Source organism: Cryptotermes secundus, unplaced genomic scaffold (assembly GCF_002891405.2).
Source record: "Cryptotermes secundus unplaced genomic scaffold, Csec_1.0 scaffold2310, whole genome shotgun sequence".
NCBI classification, from domain to species: Eukaryota; Metazoa; Arthropoda; class Insecta; order Blattodea; family Kalotermitidae; genus Cryptotermes; species Cryptotermes secundus.
The window spans coordinates 340263-357343 of NW_019721800.1; the positions used below are offsets into that span (position 1 = coordinate 340263).

Genomic DNA, 17081 nt, shown 5'->3' on the forward strand with positions numbered 1-17081 from the left:
ATGGCACTGTCTTTGCCTTCTTTTTTGATGGAGATTGCAAATGGTGCCATTCCATACTCTGCCATTTCGTTTCAGGCTCGAAATGGTGAAACCAGCTTTTGTCACCTGTCACAATACAGAGCAAAAAATCATCGCCTTCGTGTAAATATCTCTGCAGCAGTTCTGAGGTGATGGTGTTTCGCTGACCTTTGTGGTCTTCGGTCAATAACCGTGGGACACAATGAACACAAACTTTCCTATAGCCCAAGCTTTCAATCATCCATGATTTATTTAATCCGTCTTGCAGTGCATACACTCATTTATCTCCTTCATGGACTTAAATCAGTGCAACAGGACGCTAAAATATAACTTTCAATCATCTCCTGTACTGCACTGTGCCCTATTCCAAGTTTCTGGGCTATTGTGTCCACAGTCACATGCCTGTCATCTTGAATGATCTCATTTATTCTTTCCTTGTTGCGTTCAGTTGAGGCTGTTTGAGGACGACCACTCTGAGGCTCATCTTTGATGCTGGTGTTCCCATCTTTAAAATGTTTCACCCATCTTCGAACACTGCTCGCACCCATGCACACACTTCCATAAGCACACTGAAGTCTCTGGTGAATTTCTGCAGCAGGGATTTCCTGTTTCACAAGAAATTCGATGACAGCACACTGGCAAAATGACATTTCGTTGTTGGCCATTTTGTTAGGAGTGATACTGGTCACGTGATGCAAGCTATTGACGTCACAAGACACTCAAGGTTAACACAACAGCTGGTTCCACCTACCACCATACTCTCTCTCATCTGCTGTTCCCAGGTTGCATGCAAAAGAAGTTGCTCATGACTTTCGGTACGACCTATGTAACTGTATAAGGCTGGCACAGCCAAACACACATATTCACTGAAGCTGGTGATAAGTACTACAACATGTTCATCAACATTAATATCAAGTACAAAACAACAACATACACTGGGAAAATTACCTGTTGAGCAAAAAATATATTATTGACAACCTCTTCATCCTTAACAAAACTTTCACTCTGGTCCACAATCTTCCTTCGAGAACGTCTTTCCTCAATCCAGCGGAACAAAAAAATGAACCCATACACTGGACCTTCAAGAGACTTTTGGAGATCATAAATTTCTTCCACCTGTACACCTTTCACTCCAAAATCTTCCAGCAGCAGTGTAAATAATCCTGAAAGATATGCAACTTTCATGTTTATATTTTATACAAACAATATTATTACATCCTAACAAATTTATTAACACCCTGGTACTGTCAAACTCAAAATTCCAGTATAGCAGAAACAAGAACTGGCAACTGAACCAATCTTGAGTAAGATTAACAAAATCTGCATCATCAGAACCAACTTCTTGAGAGAACTGAAATGCTATTCATCTACAGCAACTAATTGTGTTGAAAGTAAAATTTTTTTTCTATGAACTTCCCACTAATATTTACTTTCCTGCTTTCTCCATATACTTCGCATGTACAACAAAAAATGGTAACTCCAAAGAAAATCTACTCTTTGATCAACTACCTGCTGTGAACATTCTTTGCACGGCCTGTTCTTTTGGATCTGTTGTATTGAAGCATCAGTCTGTTTACTATGAGTATATTTCATCTATAGCATGGCTGAAACATATCACTGAATAAGTGGTGTTTCAACCAATTACCAGTGAAGCTGAACTGAAGACTGTATTGTGTGCATGTGTATATGTGTGTGTGTTTGTGTATACACTCTCACATCAAGTGATCCTACTTCATACTTAGGTTCATGATTTTCCTCAGTTCTTCTATGCAAATGCCAGTGTAGTATTTTAAATTAAGCCTCTTCTTCCTTCCATGTCTTTCTAACTCCTTACTCAATAATTATCCTACAACTCATCACTAATGACAGCATCATAAAATAAACCATACATAATAAATGAACAAAATATCTGAAATACAAGCCCACACGTGACATCAGAAGTTCATTTCTATAACATGTAAACTATAACTGACTTGAATATGTTATGTCTTACACCCTATACAATAGTGTCATATGGTTCTACTTAAGCACATCATTCCCAAAAATAGCAGTACCCCTTCAAAGTAAACATGTTTACCATTCCTATATAGGACTTTACTCCAAATACGGTCATATGTTGAAAATGGAGACTGTAAATTACTGTTGGAATAAAAAATGCAATATGACAATTGTGTTATATGTCTTCACATAATAAAACGATATAATAACTGTTCTACGTTTACATAAACGCCTCTACTCAAATACAAGCTATGAACAAAGAATCACGGGTTCAAAACTCCTTTCGTGCACTATTATTATGTTAGATAACGTAAGAATCTCACGGAAAACATCGCATCTCTCCAAATACACATACAAGGAATATGTTTGGGGAAATAACACTAAAATTATATAACTCCATAACCGTTACAACGTACCTGGGTCACTTTCCAGTTCGAGCCATCCTTCTGTCAGTCTGTTTATATCAACTGGCATCCCGGTTACCTTCACAGCAATGAACTAGGCCACATATATCTTTATAAATATGTTACCGTCAGTATCGGTCAGTATCGTTGTGTCAATATCAGTAGAAGTATGCCGAGAAAGCAGAATTTAAACAGAAACGTCACTTTCTTGCCATAATCTTCTTGCATCCTCATCCGCCAGATGTCATTTCAAATGGAAATCCGTATTTGATGACAAGGGAGCCGGGGCAGCTCAGTCGGTACAGCAACGGCCGCAGCTGTCTACCGACTAAACCCCCCCGGACACTTTTCGTTAATGGCGGGCAACATAGCCTCGGTGACGTCACGTGTCATTACTGCTGCCATCTCTACGCAGACGTACCTTGACTAAATGAGAAATAGCCACCAGCAGCGGCACCGTGATCGATAAAATAGAATGCTACCATACCATCCTATGCGTCCTCCCCACCCTACCCCTTCGGAACCAACAGTTCACATGAATACCAATAGATAATTTTGCAACCACATCTCTTGTACTGCAGAGGTTCTTACTCCATTTTCTTTTTCTCAACTGGGTTCAATATCACTTCACTCATATCCGTTCCCAAGGTTATGAGTGAAGTGATACTGAACCCAGTTCAAAAAAAGAGGAAAAAAACACAACGTAGTAGGAACCTCTGCAGCACAAGGGGTCAGGTTGCAAAATCAGAAAGTTTCTCACCAGTGCCTGCAAATTCATAACATTTCATTCATATCAATCCAACATCATCTTACAACAAATGCATTGGACATTGTGAACTATAACATACACAGAATACTTGTGTTTAGGTAAGCTGAAGGTGGAGAACTTGAAAGAAAATTCTGTTTCCATCACACATACTTCTATTTAACCTCACACCTTTGGTAACAACTTACACTTGAAAGAACATAGATACATACAGAACATAGATTTTGGTTACATTAAAGCATTATAGGTCATATATAGCAAGCAGTAATACTGACGTTTCCATTTATTATTACTTTCATTAGAATGACATTCGGTACTGGACAGGATTATATGGCAAAATTACAACATATCTTACAGAATTACAATGAATATTGAAATATATTTGGGATAGAGTAACATATCTTACAGAATACTGGAAATCTGATATTCATCTTTCATTTCAGTAATGCAGAGGATTATATGGCAAATTATTATATATCTTACAGAATATTGGAAACTGCTGACTTGAGAACTCACTTCTGAGCCGTCGAGTCCCTTGACCCTGTGGGTCAAGAACCCCGTTCTCCTACCCACTTAGACCCGTGAACTCCTGCTCAATATGGGTAAGGGACAGGCTCATAAGACAACTTGCTTGTACGTGATGCACTATGCCTCCCCAAGGTCGAGTAGGGGATCTCGGGAGAGGAAAACCACTGTCGGCACTATGGGCCAAGCTGGACAGATCTGCTAGTCTGAACTAGTAGGGAACACACACAACCCAAGTATACACAAATACGACTGGCGTTTCCAACATATAAATAAATGTGTATATTGATAACAAAAGTATACAGGTGTACTCTGCCTGATGGGCAGGCACTGGTCAAAACATAATCAACCGTTTATACAGAATTACTCTGTGGCTAAGCGCACAGACGCAAGCATAGGCACGCCTCATGGCATTGATCAATTTTACTAGGAAAAGACTGTACTCTGGCGAGCCTTAAGGGTACAAAGAAATATACACTCGTACTGACACGCCTGAAGGGCGACCGGCTATTCAAGCCAACTCAAACTTCAAACAAATCCATTTACTTACGCCACACGGCGTCGTGATGAAAAGGAAACCAAATACAACAGTAAGTCACTTACTGGCGTTTCCAAATTTACGAACACAAGCTTAACCTCGCGACTTGATACAACCTCGATCACGTCGCGAGGGCACTCTTCCCCCTTCGGATACTGCAAGGGCCGAAACGAAATTTCACAAACTCAATTCAACCTAAACACAGAATTTAGAAGCAGCGAAGTTACCTGACCGGAGGTATCGGGAAGAGAGAACGACGCATTCATTCAGCGTAACCAAGAAACCTCGCATTGCTTCCAGGAGGGGGGGGGAACAAGGTCAGCTGACCTGATGTCAGCTAAGACTTTAAGCGGAAAGAAAGAGGAACGGCTCGCAACCTGGCGTNGGGACTCCAAGGAACTTCGCAGAGAAGAACCGTTGCACGGTTCACTTCGGTGGCTGGTACTCTTTTAACTCGTTCACTGCTGACTTGAGAACACACTTCGGCGGCTGATACACTTCTAACTGCCTTCGGCGGCTGTGTAGTTCCCTTATATAGTCGCAGTGTTTCCCTGCTACATAATGAGTACCGCTGTTGCCTGACACCGTGTCGACAGAGGCGTTGCGGGCCACGTCACAGTGCGGAGGGAGGGGCGGAGCGCTGACTCAACCGCCACGTCACTGCTGGGTAGGGAGGGGGTGTCCTCCATTGCGCAACATGTCACAATATCTTATAGAATACTGGAAATCTGATATTCATCTTCCATTACAGTACTGGACAAGAATAATTGGCAAATATAATAACATACCTTATAGAATACTGGCAATCTTATATTCATCTTTCATTTCAGTAATGCACAAGATTATATGGAAAAATTAATAACATATCTTACGGGATACTGGAAATCTGATATTCATCTTCCACTTCAGTACTGGACAAGATAAAATTGCAAATTTAATAACATATCTTACACAATTTTGATTTGTTTCATCCTGGTCCGTCACACTAACAATATTATAAAAGGTTAATTAATTCTGTCCAGTGTGACTGGACATCAGTGACATCAGTTACACTGGATGGAATTAATTAGCCTTTTATAATAACTTCCAGAATACTGTATATCTGATATTCATCTTCCATTACAGTACTGGACAGGATTATGTGGCAAAATTAATAACATGTCTTAAGGAAATGCAATGATTATTGGAAATCTTATATTCATGTTCACCAGTTCAGTACTTGGCAGAGTAATATGGAGAAAAATAAGAAGGAACACACCCACAATAACGATAAAACAGAATAATAACAAAAATATTAAAATAGTTAAATAAATTATTAGAAGGAATGCACCCATAATAATAAAACAGAATATACCAAAAACAAAATAGGTAAGTAAATTATACAAAACGTCCTACCCACATTGAATCCTGATACTGATCCTGCTTCTCAGTGTTACCTGCTGAAGCAGATAACCTGAACATTCCATGACAATTGTAAAGTAATGCCATTTCATTCTTACCTACACATAAAGAAGAACCATGTGTGTCAGAAAACAATTTCCCATAGAATTCTCAATTGAAATACAATTACTTGAAGGTAAGGGGCAGAATGAGCTCTGACCCAGTGAAGTTCTAATATACTGCAACAAAGGAAATATTCGCAAAGCAGGGAAGAGATGGAGCTCAAGTTGAGAATAGTTTTTTTTGTATATAAGCCAATTGTGGATGAAAATGTTATCATGTGAATGCACAGTATTTTCTGTTGCTGTAATAAAACTACTTGTCACCAGGGTTACTTTCTCCAACTTATGAAACATCTAATGATGCTCATGTGACTAGTTGGCACACATATTCTTCCAGTAATTCCATAACCGCTCTCTGTCAATTTCCAGGGATGGTATGGGCAGGACGTTACAAGGCAAGAATGAAGAACCATTACTTTCCTAATGACTTACTGATGTGTCAGTATCTCAGTCTTCCTCTCTGTGGCCCTCCACTGGCTGCATCAGGCATTAATCTGTTTCTTCGCTTACATCATCAAGGAATGTATATTCTTGTGAGACATCTCACAATACCATCTACTCTTCATTGGTAGTGAAGTAAATAGCCAGTACACCTAATCCACTCGAAGTCAATGGTGCTCTCAATGGCAGCTCTGATATGCTGCTCCACTGAATTCAAGTGGGCCACCTCTGACATCATAGACTCCATCAGAGCTATAGCAGTACCAACAGTTTCCAAACCACTTCTCAGAAGGACAGGTGAGAGACTGTTCTGTATCAGTGTACTTCTTGAAATATATGAAGACATTGGCTGATAGCAGCATTTCATATGTTAAGCATGTCTTGTCTGCATCACAGTTGATGCCAAGAAGCACCTTTCTGGCAATGGAACTACTGACGTAGACTAATGAGAACACTTCCCTGTCACTAGCATATACTGCAGGACTCAAGTCCATCTGTACTTGCTCAGCAACATGGAAACTCTCAGGCACACCAGCAGGGGTTTCCTTGTCATGAGTTGTGGAAGGATTTCGTGAAGCAGCATCCGGCGCCCTGAATGACTGTAGTTAGAGCAGCACCATCATCCTCACAACTAGTTTCATCCAGACCTCTAAAAGCAAGGCCAATGATGATGCTAGTCTTCAGGGCATCTACAAACTGTCCCATAGTTGGATTATTGTTCGAACCACAGTACAAACGAATAGCCCCAAATGTGTTCTCCAGAGGATCTTGAGTCAGGTTTTGGGTGTGAAGGTACTGAAAACCCGCCTATTTCAATGTCCTCCACACCTGTTGGGCAGCAGTAATGTCTACTAGCCACCCATTCTGTGAAGGAGGAGGATGAAAGGCGGGTTTACCATCCTTGAGGAAGATTCAACTGTTTACCTCCATACTTGCCTCTTTCCAGTGCTCTATATTGTGGACTGTTATCCCTTAGTGGGCAACACAGTGTTTTCCCAGTGTCAACAGCGGTTCCACCATTTAAACTCTCAAAGGGTTTGTCTAAACCCAGCTGTTGCCATGTATTCACTGCAACACCCTCCTGAATGAACAAAAGAAAAATGCTTCCTTACATGGTAGATTACCATAATTCTTCGCATTGGGAGATAACACACATTACTTTACAACACACTGCCTCTGTGATTCATTCACCACAGCGCTGGATACTAGACAACTACTACTTCGACTTCTCTAATACGGTCCTTAGAGCTCTTATGATTAAAAGAATTATGTGCAATGCAACTCAAACACCCGAAGCTGACAGTAAGAAATCACCATGCTCCATAACAGAAACCATTCTAACTTGGTTCACAGACATTAATATTTCTCAAGGAATTAATTAAATAATTTTCCTGGGCAGTAAAGCGCGGCTGGCGCGTAAGGCTGGCAACCTTACCGCCATCTTTGAGCCGATTGTCTTGATAATGTGAGACCCTCAACGTCTCACAACCCTATAGGCCTTCACGGCCTGGTACAGGGATAGCTTTACTTTTTTTTACTTTACATTCATCACACCTAACCCCATGGTGTCATATATTTGTTACCTACTCATCACAAGACAAACAAAATTATCAGGAATATATTTAAACCTAAGAAGGATCACATCTCAGCAATTAAGGACACTGATCTAACTATAAATATATCACCCAGAATTTCTGACACTTTTGCAGCCTCACAAGTAGGAAGTATTACAGGGCACATAACATTCATACTAAATTTTCTGTGGAGAAACCTCCTGGAAAGTGGATCCTTGCAAGATGGAACACCTCATGGCAGAATAACATTAAAGCAGGAAGTATTAATAAGCAGATATCTGGATCACAGGTCGATTCAACTGGCTATACATCACATCCAATGAAGAACTCCGTGACTGTGAGTTTCAACCTTCACATTCTGCTGCTACAGCACTGCTTCTTAACATTCAATCAGTCACTTAATGTCTTCGCTAAGGTTTAGGACCATGATAAGCAGTAAACAGGTCTCTAATATAAAGAAAAACTGAGGACAACTACATTCACAGATGTTATGTACAAGCACACATAATCATTAAGAGCAATATAATCTTCACACTGGTAGAACACAATGGAAATACTAGGCAATGTTAAGAATGCATTTCCAGTAATATCAAGGGACAATATTAATGTCTGATGTCTAAATTCATTCCATTAAATTAAATTTCATCATTACTTATGCACAGTTGTGGGATGATAAGATGCTCAATGACAAGGTTCATAAACATTAATCAAGAAGAGGGTAATCGGTCCACCATACTCCAGTTAACCTCACATCTCAACCTGCCACTGAATACTTACTTTGTTCTTCTCACTAGAATAATCTGCTGTACATAACCAACATCAAACTCAATGAAGTCAAAAGAAATCCAGTCAAACTCTACACACTACTTGTAACTGTCATCACCCTCCGAAATGAGGGACAATACAAGAAACACGACTTGTTTCACTAACAGGGAAAAAAAATAATACTACTTGTACAATTAGTACCAGTGGATTCAAGGGAAATTCGTTTACATGGTACGAATACTATGCCACAGAAGCCCACACCAATGTAACTTTTATTTTCCTACACTAACCTAATATAGCATGGTGGAGACAAACCCTGTCACATTGTGTTCATGATTCACATGACTGTGCATTCGGGCAGGGAAGGGCCTGGTTCAGTTACCTGAGGTTATAACAACTGGGGCATAATATCAATGACTAAGAAACTGCAGGATCATGCTGTCAGAAACATTTTGCACACATCCAACTCTTCAAAATTCCCCAAGGACCTAAAACTTACAAAACTCTACACTTCACAGTGCTTAGTATTCCTGAAGACTGGCCTGGTTTACATTCGGTAAGTAATACTGGGAGTCTAGGGAACTGCACATAATCTTGGAGTTAAATTATGCCCCTTCCACACACTGCCCTGGTTTCCTGAGAGATGAACACATGGTTTTGACTGTACTTTCTTTTTGTCTTTCTAAAAACGTAATTTACCACATTCAGTCTCCAGTCATGTACAACACAAGTAGTTATTTCATTCTTACCTGCAGATCATGGTGCCAGCACATAAATGGAATTCACATATTCAGACCCATCACGTTATCTTGGAAGACATGGATTCTCCTGAAAAGTAGGCATATACCACGTATGTAGAATCAAATCCACTCCTTCCTTCCGCATGAACTGAAACACACATTGTGCACACCATTAAAGATTTGACAGGAACTTATTAAAGATGAGCAGATGGCTAGCAATAATTGGGCAATACTCCTCATTACGCACACATTCTGCTTGCCTCCAAGCTGCCTCCAATAAGCAGATTGGTCATCTGTCCATTGCGATGCCTATACCTACAAATTCCCTATACTCAACAAGCAGTACCAACGTTCCAATATATTGTAATAACAAGTAACCTGTATTGTATAACATTTCATCTTACCTCTCAATTATCTGTCGCTATCAACTAGAGCTACATTCTTCATTTAAAGGAGCAGGTAATGTCAGGCTGCACCCGAGGCATTCTCTTCAGTTGAAACATCGCCTCACTGTACATTTTGGCACAGCTCGGTTAGTTTAAATGGTGCATCATATCACTGTGTCCAAGAGTGATTCTATGTTTCAAGATATCTCACATATTTAAGTATTTATAATACTTATAAACCTTCACATTCCCAAAAACCTCAAACCTCCCACACTTTACACAATATCCCCAAATTCAAAACTGCATGATATATACTTTCATATTCCTAACAACTATTCAACTTCTATAACGCAGACAACCATTCTTATCTATCAACTTTCACATTTTACTATGATTTACCAACTTAAAATAATTTCACTCTCAAACATCACAAAGTACCTTGCTCCTGCACGTCACTCCTTTTTCCTCCCGGCATTCTGGGTCACTTGTCTGAGCGTGTCTGATTTACATGGACTTCTAATAGGTTAGGTTGGGCGAGTTTACAACTCCACTGTCATGGGCATCTTACACCACCGTCACACACAGTTTTTGCAGCACTCAACAGACGAACCCGAGCAGCCTTTCTGTATTGTTGACAGTCGTATATATTATAGATTACCTTATTTGGCTTTCATCGTGTAAAAACGTATTGTAAGGCTTACCAATATACAGACGTGCAGCATAAACCTACCCCACTTTAAAAACACGTACGTACGTCTGTAATATCATGCGTGGACATGTGGATTCTGTTCAAGGCCACTGGCACAGAGTCCAATTAAAATCAAATACACTCTACCTCGATCAACCGATTAAAAAACATAATTAACCCATCCGCACACACGAACACAGCTAACACACACATCAAGATATATCACAAGATCAGATCGTAAACAGAAAAGTAAACGCATTTTCAGGAATCATAACTTATCTACGTCGACACTTACATTGCCTTCATGCTTCCAATTAACATTTTACTTGATGCAATGAATTTCAATTTGCCTTGGATAAACTATAAAATACAATTACAAGAATGTCAGCTGTAACAACTCGAGCTTTCCTCTAAACAATGTGATTCTCTAAGGAGTTCAATAGATGGAAAAAGAAAAATAATTCCATGATGCTGTACACTACCTGCTAGTACATGTAAGCCTGCAAGATTAGATGGCAAGAATGCAATTCGTTGTATATCACACCAAAATAAACATCTAACTTACAAATCCAATGCCATCATTCTTCATGCTAAAACATATACACTATAAACCACTGTGCACAACTTACACTGTAATTGAACAGAACTGGCAGCATAACACCAATAACATGTGTTTCACTTAGCATACCATCGAGATATAAGCAAGAATTCTTCATGCAAACAAGATATGTACATAAAAGGGGAAACTTTTGAACCCACTGTGGGTGAAGGGAAACCTTACATTCTTAAAAACACTTCAAAACGTCACTACACATCACTGTATATATTACACACAAAAATATAACATTACATTATCAGTTCGATTACAGGACGGTAATTTTTCACCTTATTTCTTTACACATTTTCGTGTATAATAGTATTCGACTTAATATCCAGGAAGGGAAATTCGGGCAAAACAAATGTCAAGCAGTCGCTGAATTGGTCGCGTATCCATTCACGAGAGAGAAGGGAACGATTTCACTGATAATAAAGATTTTTCGTCATAAGTTATGCCATTGGAGGCCAGCATAATGCCATAATATGTGATATTCAGTAATCACTTGTATCACCGTGGGGGATGCGCAAACTCGCGAGGTGGGAGCGGCGTATCGACACAATCTAAGCTATCACGTAGCAATATAACCTACGAATATCACAGCATAGAATGGTATTATGGGTGGGAAAACAGTCAACACGATCAATTTTATACATACCGTCATTTTTCGGTTTATATTCCATGTTACGACGGTCCTATATTACGTTCCGTTAAATAGCAGCTTCGTAAATGACGTCACTCTTAGGTGTGCGCAATCAAATACTGCGGATCCGCCTGTAACTAAGGGGTACCATTCGCTGAGGTTAGGCTAGGCTAGGTTAGATTGGGTTGAGCTGGCTTGGGTTAGGTTAGGTTAAGTTAGGTTTGCGCAGTAGACTACTGCACATCCATCTGTATCTTGGAGGATGCAAAGCTACGTAATTTACGCTAATATTAGTTTCTGAGTGTACATTATGACAAGCCTGCGCGAAGGACTACTGCACATCGTTAGGCTCAGTTGAGCCCTGTTTAGCCGTCTGCCATACCTTACGATTGAATGTCCCTGATAGCGTATGAAATCATTATATATTTATGCCTGACATTTTTTTCCCCGAATTTTCTCACATTATAAACTATTGCGTATTTTTTCTTCTAACCTCTCTACGTAATCTATTAAACCGGGAATATATTACGATATTTATAATGGTCCTAAATGCATTTTTCCAAAATATTGATATTTCAGAACGCTCTCAAGTGCACGATATCACAATTATCTTCGGTCACTCTTACAATTTCCAACAGTTCTCGAAATATTATCTTTTCGAATGTTCCCATTATTATCTTTATTATGTTTTTCGACATATGTGAAGCATATACATATACTTTATGCGAAAGGTATCCACCCCACAATACTAGCGCTCAAATATTACATAGGAAAATCACTCATTACGATCTAAACCTAACAAACTATCATTCAACTTTCTTATAAACATTAAAATAAAAAACCAACCCATCACTATAATGTTCAACACTAAGCTATAAAATACATTTACAAGAATGTCATCTGTAAAAACTCTTGCTTTCCTGTAAACAATGTAAGCAGTTTAATAGATGGAAAGAAAATAACTCACTGATGCTCTAATACCTGCTAGCACATGTAAGCCTGAAACATTAGACGGCAAGAATTCAATCCGTTGTCTATCACACCGAAATACACATCTAACTTACAAATCACTTGCCAACATTCTTCATGCTGTAACACATACTCTACACACCACTGTGCTCATTTTACACTATCACTGAACATGATGGCCAGCATAACACCAATGACAACATGTGTTTCACTTAGAATACCACCATGTCATAAGCAAGAATTATTCATGCAAATAATTTGGGATTTGAACTTACACATGTGACCAACGAGCTTCGAACTCAAGACACGTGATAATTTGGTGTCAGAATTTTTACGAGCTTAAATACGCCTCAGACAATTTTACTGCTACAAAATGGAGATGCAGCAGATATTCGAAATGCTGGCGAAGGCAGAGGCCAATAGAAAAGCCGACAAGGAAGAAATGGAGGCCAATAGGAGGAAATACAGAGATTTCCTGGCCAAATTAGACGCCGATACGAAAACCCATCAAGAAGAGATGAGGGCAAACCAAGTAAGAGCGGATGCCGACCGCGTGCACATGCAAGAAATGTTCCGCACCCATCAAGAAAAGGCGGAAGCAAATAGAAAAAAAGACAGAGAAGATTTCCTGGAGAAATTAGAATTCAATCAAGAAAAAACAAATAGCATGCTGACGAAATTAGACGCCTACTTCAATGCCTGGCAGAAAGAGACGTTGGCCTGCCCAGTGGACACGATACCTGCGACGGCACAACAAGAAAAGGTTCCCGTGGTGATACCGGTCGGAGTGACGATGGCCTGCCAAGAAATGGAGGCACGTCCAGAAGAAGAAGAGCCGACTTCAGCGAACAGGACACCTNCTTGGCGCCACGGTCTCGTGCCAGCAAGCGCCTGGAAGACCAGGAGGAACGACGACGTCAGTCAGTGCAAACAACGCATCAAGGGCTGTTACGTCGACATAAGGAACTTCTCATGGAAGACATAAACAAAGACTGGACACGGTGGAAGTGTCGACCGCCTCCAAAATGAAAAAGAAGGCTTCAAGCATAGGAGGAACCGGTAATGTAGAAGAACCGGCCTCCCCATAGAGAGTGAATGTGACATAGAATAAAAGTGATGGATGAATGGGACACAACTGGATCTTCCGGCGAGCTGAAAGGAAACCGCTCGAGACGAGCAGGTCTTAAGAGGGGAGCTGTTGTAACGGCCGGATGATAGTCGCTGCGAGAAGTATCCAAAACAGGAGATGCTGCAAGAACAGCCTCCCAAGAAAAGGAACGGGGATGCACCGTTAGGCTATTCGGGACGAACAGCCTTAAGGAGGGAGCAGTGTGACATGCTGCGCAACGAAGGACTCCTAACTCCCCAGCGGCACGTAGCGGTAACGTAGCGCTCGCGTAATAGGCGAGTCATCACACCGCCACTCTCCCCGCGGTGACGTCACGAGCGGAGCCGAGGTTAGCCGAGCCCCCGCAACCTCGTAGCTATGCAACGCGAGTCAACAGCGGTGACTTAACAGGATGACGTGGCACTAATTACGCAACAGGCAAGCACTGCGGCTATATAAGTGAGCCGCCCAGCGGCTGGGAGTCAGTTGTAATGTGACAGTCGCCGAGTGTGTTATCAACAGTTCTCCAGTCAGCCGACTATAGTTGGAGTATAGCCGCCGTCGCGGAAAGAAGAACCGGACGTGTGTGTAATTGTGTAACTGGGAGTGTGTGATACAGTGATACATAGCTCCCCGACAGTAAAGGTGTAGACTACTGAAGGCAGACTGAACTGATTTGCGCATAGGGTTATAAATCGTGAAACCCCGCAACAGTGTGAACAGATTAATGCGATTAGGGTTATAAAGTGTGAAACCCCGCAACTGTGTGATAAATAATTGTAGCCGTTACTTGTAGGTTGTTGAATAAACCAGTTAACGATCTCTACGGCGCATTCAATAACGAACACGTAACACTGGTGTCAGAACTGGGATCAATAAGCAGAAACACGTTACAATATGTATATACCATGAGAAGCTATTCAATCCATTGTGGGCGAATGGAAATCTTAACAGTCTTGAAAACACTACCAAACCTCACAACACATCACTGTATATATTACACACAAAAATATAACGTCACACTAGAGAATTTAAACTTCACTTTACACTCGAAATTATTCTGGCCAATACAACATACATTATACACACTACCCTGTCACACAGAACTAACGTCTGAGCTCAAACAATAACTTCTTCAATGGGAACTAGAAATTCACTTTGTACCCTCTTCTTACCAGTACTTTTACGAATGCAAAACAAAAGTATATCATTCTCACAAATAACCTCCTCACACGTGTAGTGTTCAGAGGCTACATACCAAAACAACAACTTGTTTTCTATCATACCACATATGCATCTATAAAACCTAATTCACTCTCTATACATATGATCACTAAAACACATTTCGTGCAAATCACTGTACATACTTCAAACGAGATTATTAATAATAGTGCAAGAATAACCAAATGACACATTGTCTTTCACTACACACCCACTCTTCTTACATGCACTTACTTTTCTTAAATCAATAAGTGTACGTTATGGTGTATTCTTCCTTCACTCATACACGTACTTCACATTCGGGTTTCAGAGGGAAAACACTTCGATTTCGTTGTGGAACAGAGTAAACACACGTTAGTAAAATTTCGTGCATGCGCCATCACACGGTCCAGGATAATACACAAATTAAAGCCTACCATTTGCACTATTTCACTGAACCTTTTAAGACATACTTTCAGGGAGATAATTAATCACAACTTGTACATATATGTATATAAACATACATATAACACCCTCTTATTATTTATAAACACCTCGTCATACAAGAAAAGAAACGTACCTTCATTTCCTGCATCGGATATTTACGTCACACTGACAGGGCAGCCAACCCCTTAACATGACTGAAACAAAAATATTCCATTATCAGTTCGATTACAGGAAGGTAATTTTTCAACATATTTCTTACGCATTTTCGTCTATAATATTATTTTACTTCCTATACACGAAGGGAAATTCGGGCGAAATAAATTCCAAACAATCGCTGAATTGGTCACGTATCCATCCACGAGAAAGAAGGGAACGATTTCGCGGATAATAAAGATCTTTCGTCATAACGTTGTCACTGGAGGGCAGCATAATGCCATAATATCTGATATTCAGTAATCATTTTTATCTCGGTCCGGCATGTGTAAACTCGTGAAGTGGGAGCGGCGTTTCCGACACAATCTAATCTACCACGTACTTAAATGACCTCGGAATATAAGAGCACAGATTGATATTATGGGTGGAAAAACTATAAAGACGCTCAATTTTATAAATAACGCCATATTTCGATGTATATTCCATGTTACGACAGTCCTATATTACGTTCCGTTAAATAACAGCTTAGTAAATTACGTCACTCCTACGTGTGCGCAATGAACTACTGCGCACCCACCTACAACTCAGGGGTAATATTCGCTGCTGTTAGGTTAGGTTAGATTGGGTTGAGCTGGCTTGAGTTACGTTACGTTAGGTTAGGTTAAGTTAGGTTTGCGCAGTAGACTATTGCACTTCCATCTGTGTCTTTTGGGGGGCGCCAAGATACTATACCACTATAAACACGCTCTATATTACCGTGGGGGATACGCAAACTCTTGAGGTGGGAGCTGCGTTCTCGACACAATCTAAGCTATCACGTAGCAATATAACCTCGAAATATAACAAGAGAAATTTATATTATGGGTGGAAAACAGTTAAAACGATCGATTTTTTACGTAGCGTCATATTTCGACTTATGTTCCACGTTACGGCAGTCCTATATTACGTTCGGTTAAATAGCAGCTTCATTAACGACGTTACTCTTAGGTGTGCGCGATAAACTACTGCGCACGCAACTGTAAACCAGGGGACTGGCCCTTCGATCGCTGATGTTAAATTATGTTAGGTTAGGATAGGTCAGGTTAGTGCAGTAGACTACTGCGCATCCATCTGTACCTTGGAGGGGGCCAAGTTCGGTAATTTGTGCTAATGTTAGGTTGTGATTGTCCATTATCATAGGTGTCCGCAAACGAATTCTGCGCATCGTTATGATCAGTTAAGCACGGTTTGGCCGTCGGCAATATCTTACGACTGAATTCCTCTGAGAGTGTAGTAAAACATTATATATTTATACGGGACATTTTATTTCCGAAATTTCTCACGTCATAAACTCTTGAATATAATTCTATCTTAAACTCTCTACATAATCTATGAAACCTGGAATATGCTACGATATTTATAGTGGACGTAAATGCATTTTTCCGAAATACTGATATTTCAAAACACTCTCAAGTGCATCATATCACAATTATCTTGATTTACTCTTACAATTTCCACAAGTTCAGCAAATTTTCTCTCTTCCAAAGGTGCCCATTTTTAACTCTATTATTGTTTTCGACATATCTCAAGGACATATATATACTTTATATGAAAGGTATCCACTCAACAATACTAGTGCTCA

The 17081-nt window shown here is 40.1% G+C and overlaps 1 protein-coding gene and 1 long non-coding RNA gene across 3 annotated transcripts in view; both read right to left on the reverse strand.

Annotated features, from left to right (window-relative positions):
• Window positions 1-2752, reverse strand: part of LOC111861225 (ubiquitin carboxyl-terminal hydrolase calypso) — a 41372-nt gene extending 38620 nt beyond the window's left edge. Inside the window, exons 1-2 of the mRNA XM_023845621.2 lie at window positions 2433-2752; window positions 967-1181 (exon numbers count right to left, since the gene is read on the reverse strand). Coding sequence (XP_023701389.1) covers window positions 967-1181; window positions 2433-2490 — 273 coding nt within the window. The 5' untranslated portion in view covers window positions 2491-2752. The remainder of the gene's footprint in view (window positions 1-966; window positions 1182-2432) is intronic.
• Window positions 2753-4640: 1888 nt separating this feature from the next.
• Window positions 4641-15503, reverse strand: LOC111861226. Of its 2 annotated transcripts, none has more exons than XR_002842197.1 (3): window positions 15441-15503; window positions 9281-9419; window positions 4641-7273 (listed from the first exon to the last, which is right to left on the reverse strand). It is a non-coding gene; the product is annotated as an uncharacterized LOC111861226 (long non-coding RNA). The 2 variants fall into 2 exon arrangements; XR_002842198.2 differs by lacking the exon at window positions 15441-15503 and adding an exon at window positions 10096-10968.
• Between the last annotated feature and the right edge of the window lie 1578 nt (window positions 15504-17081).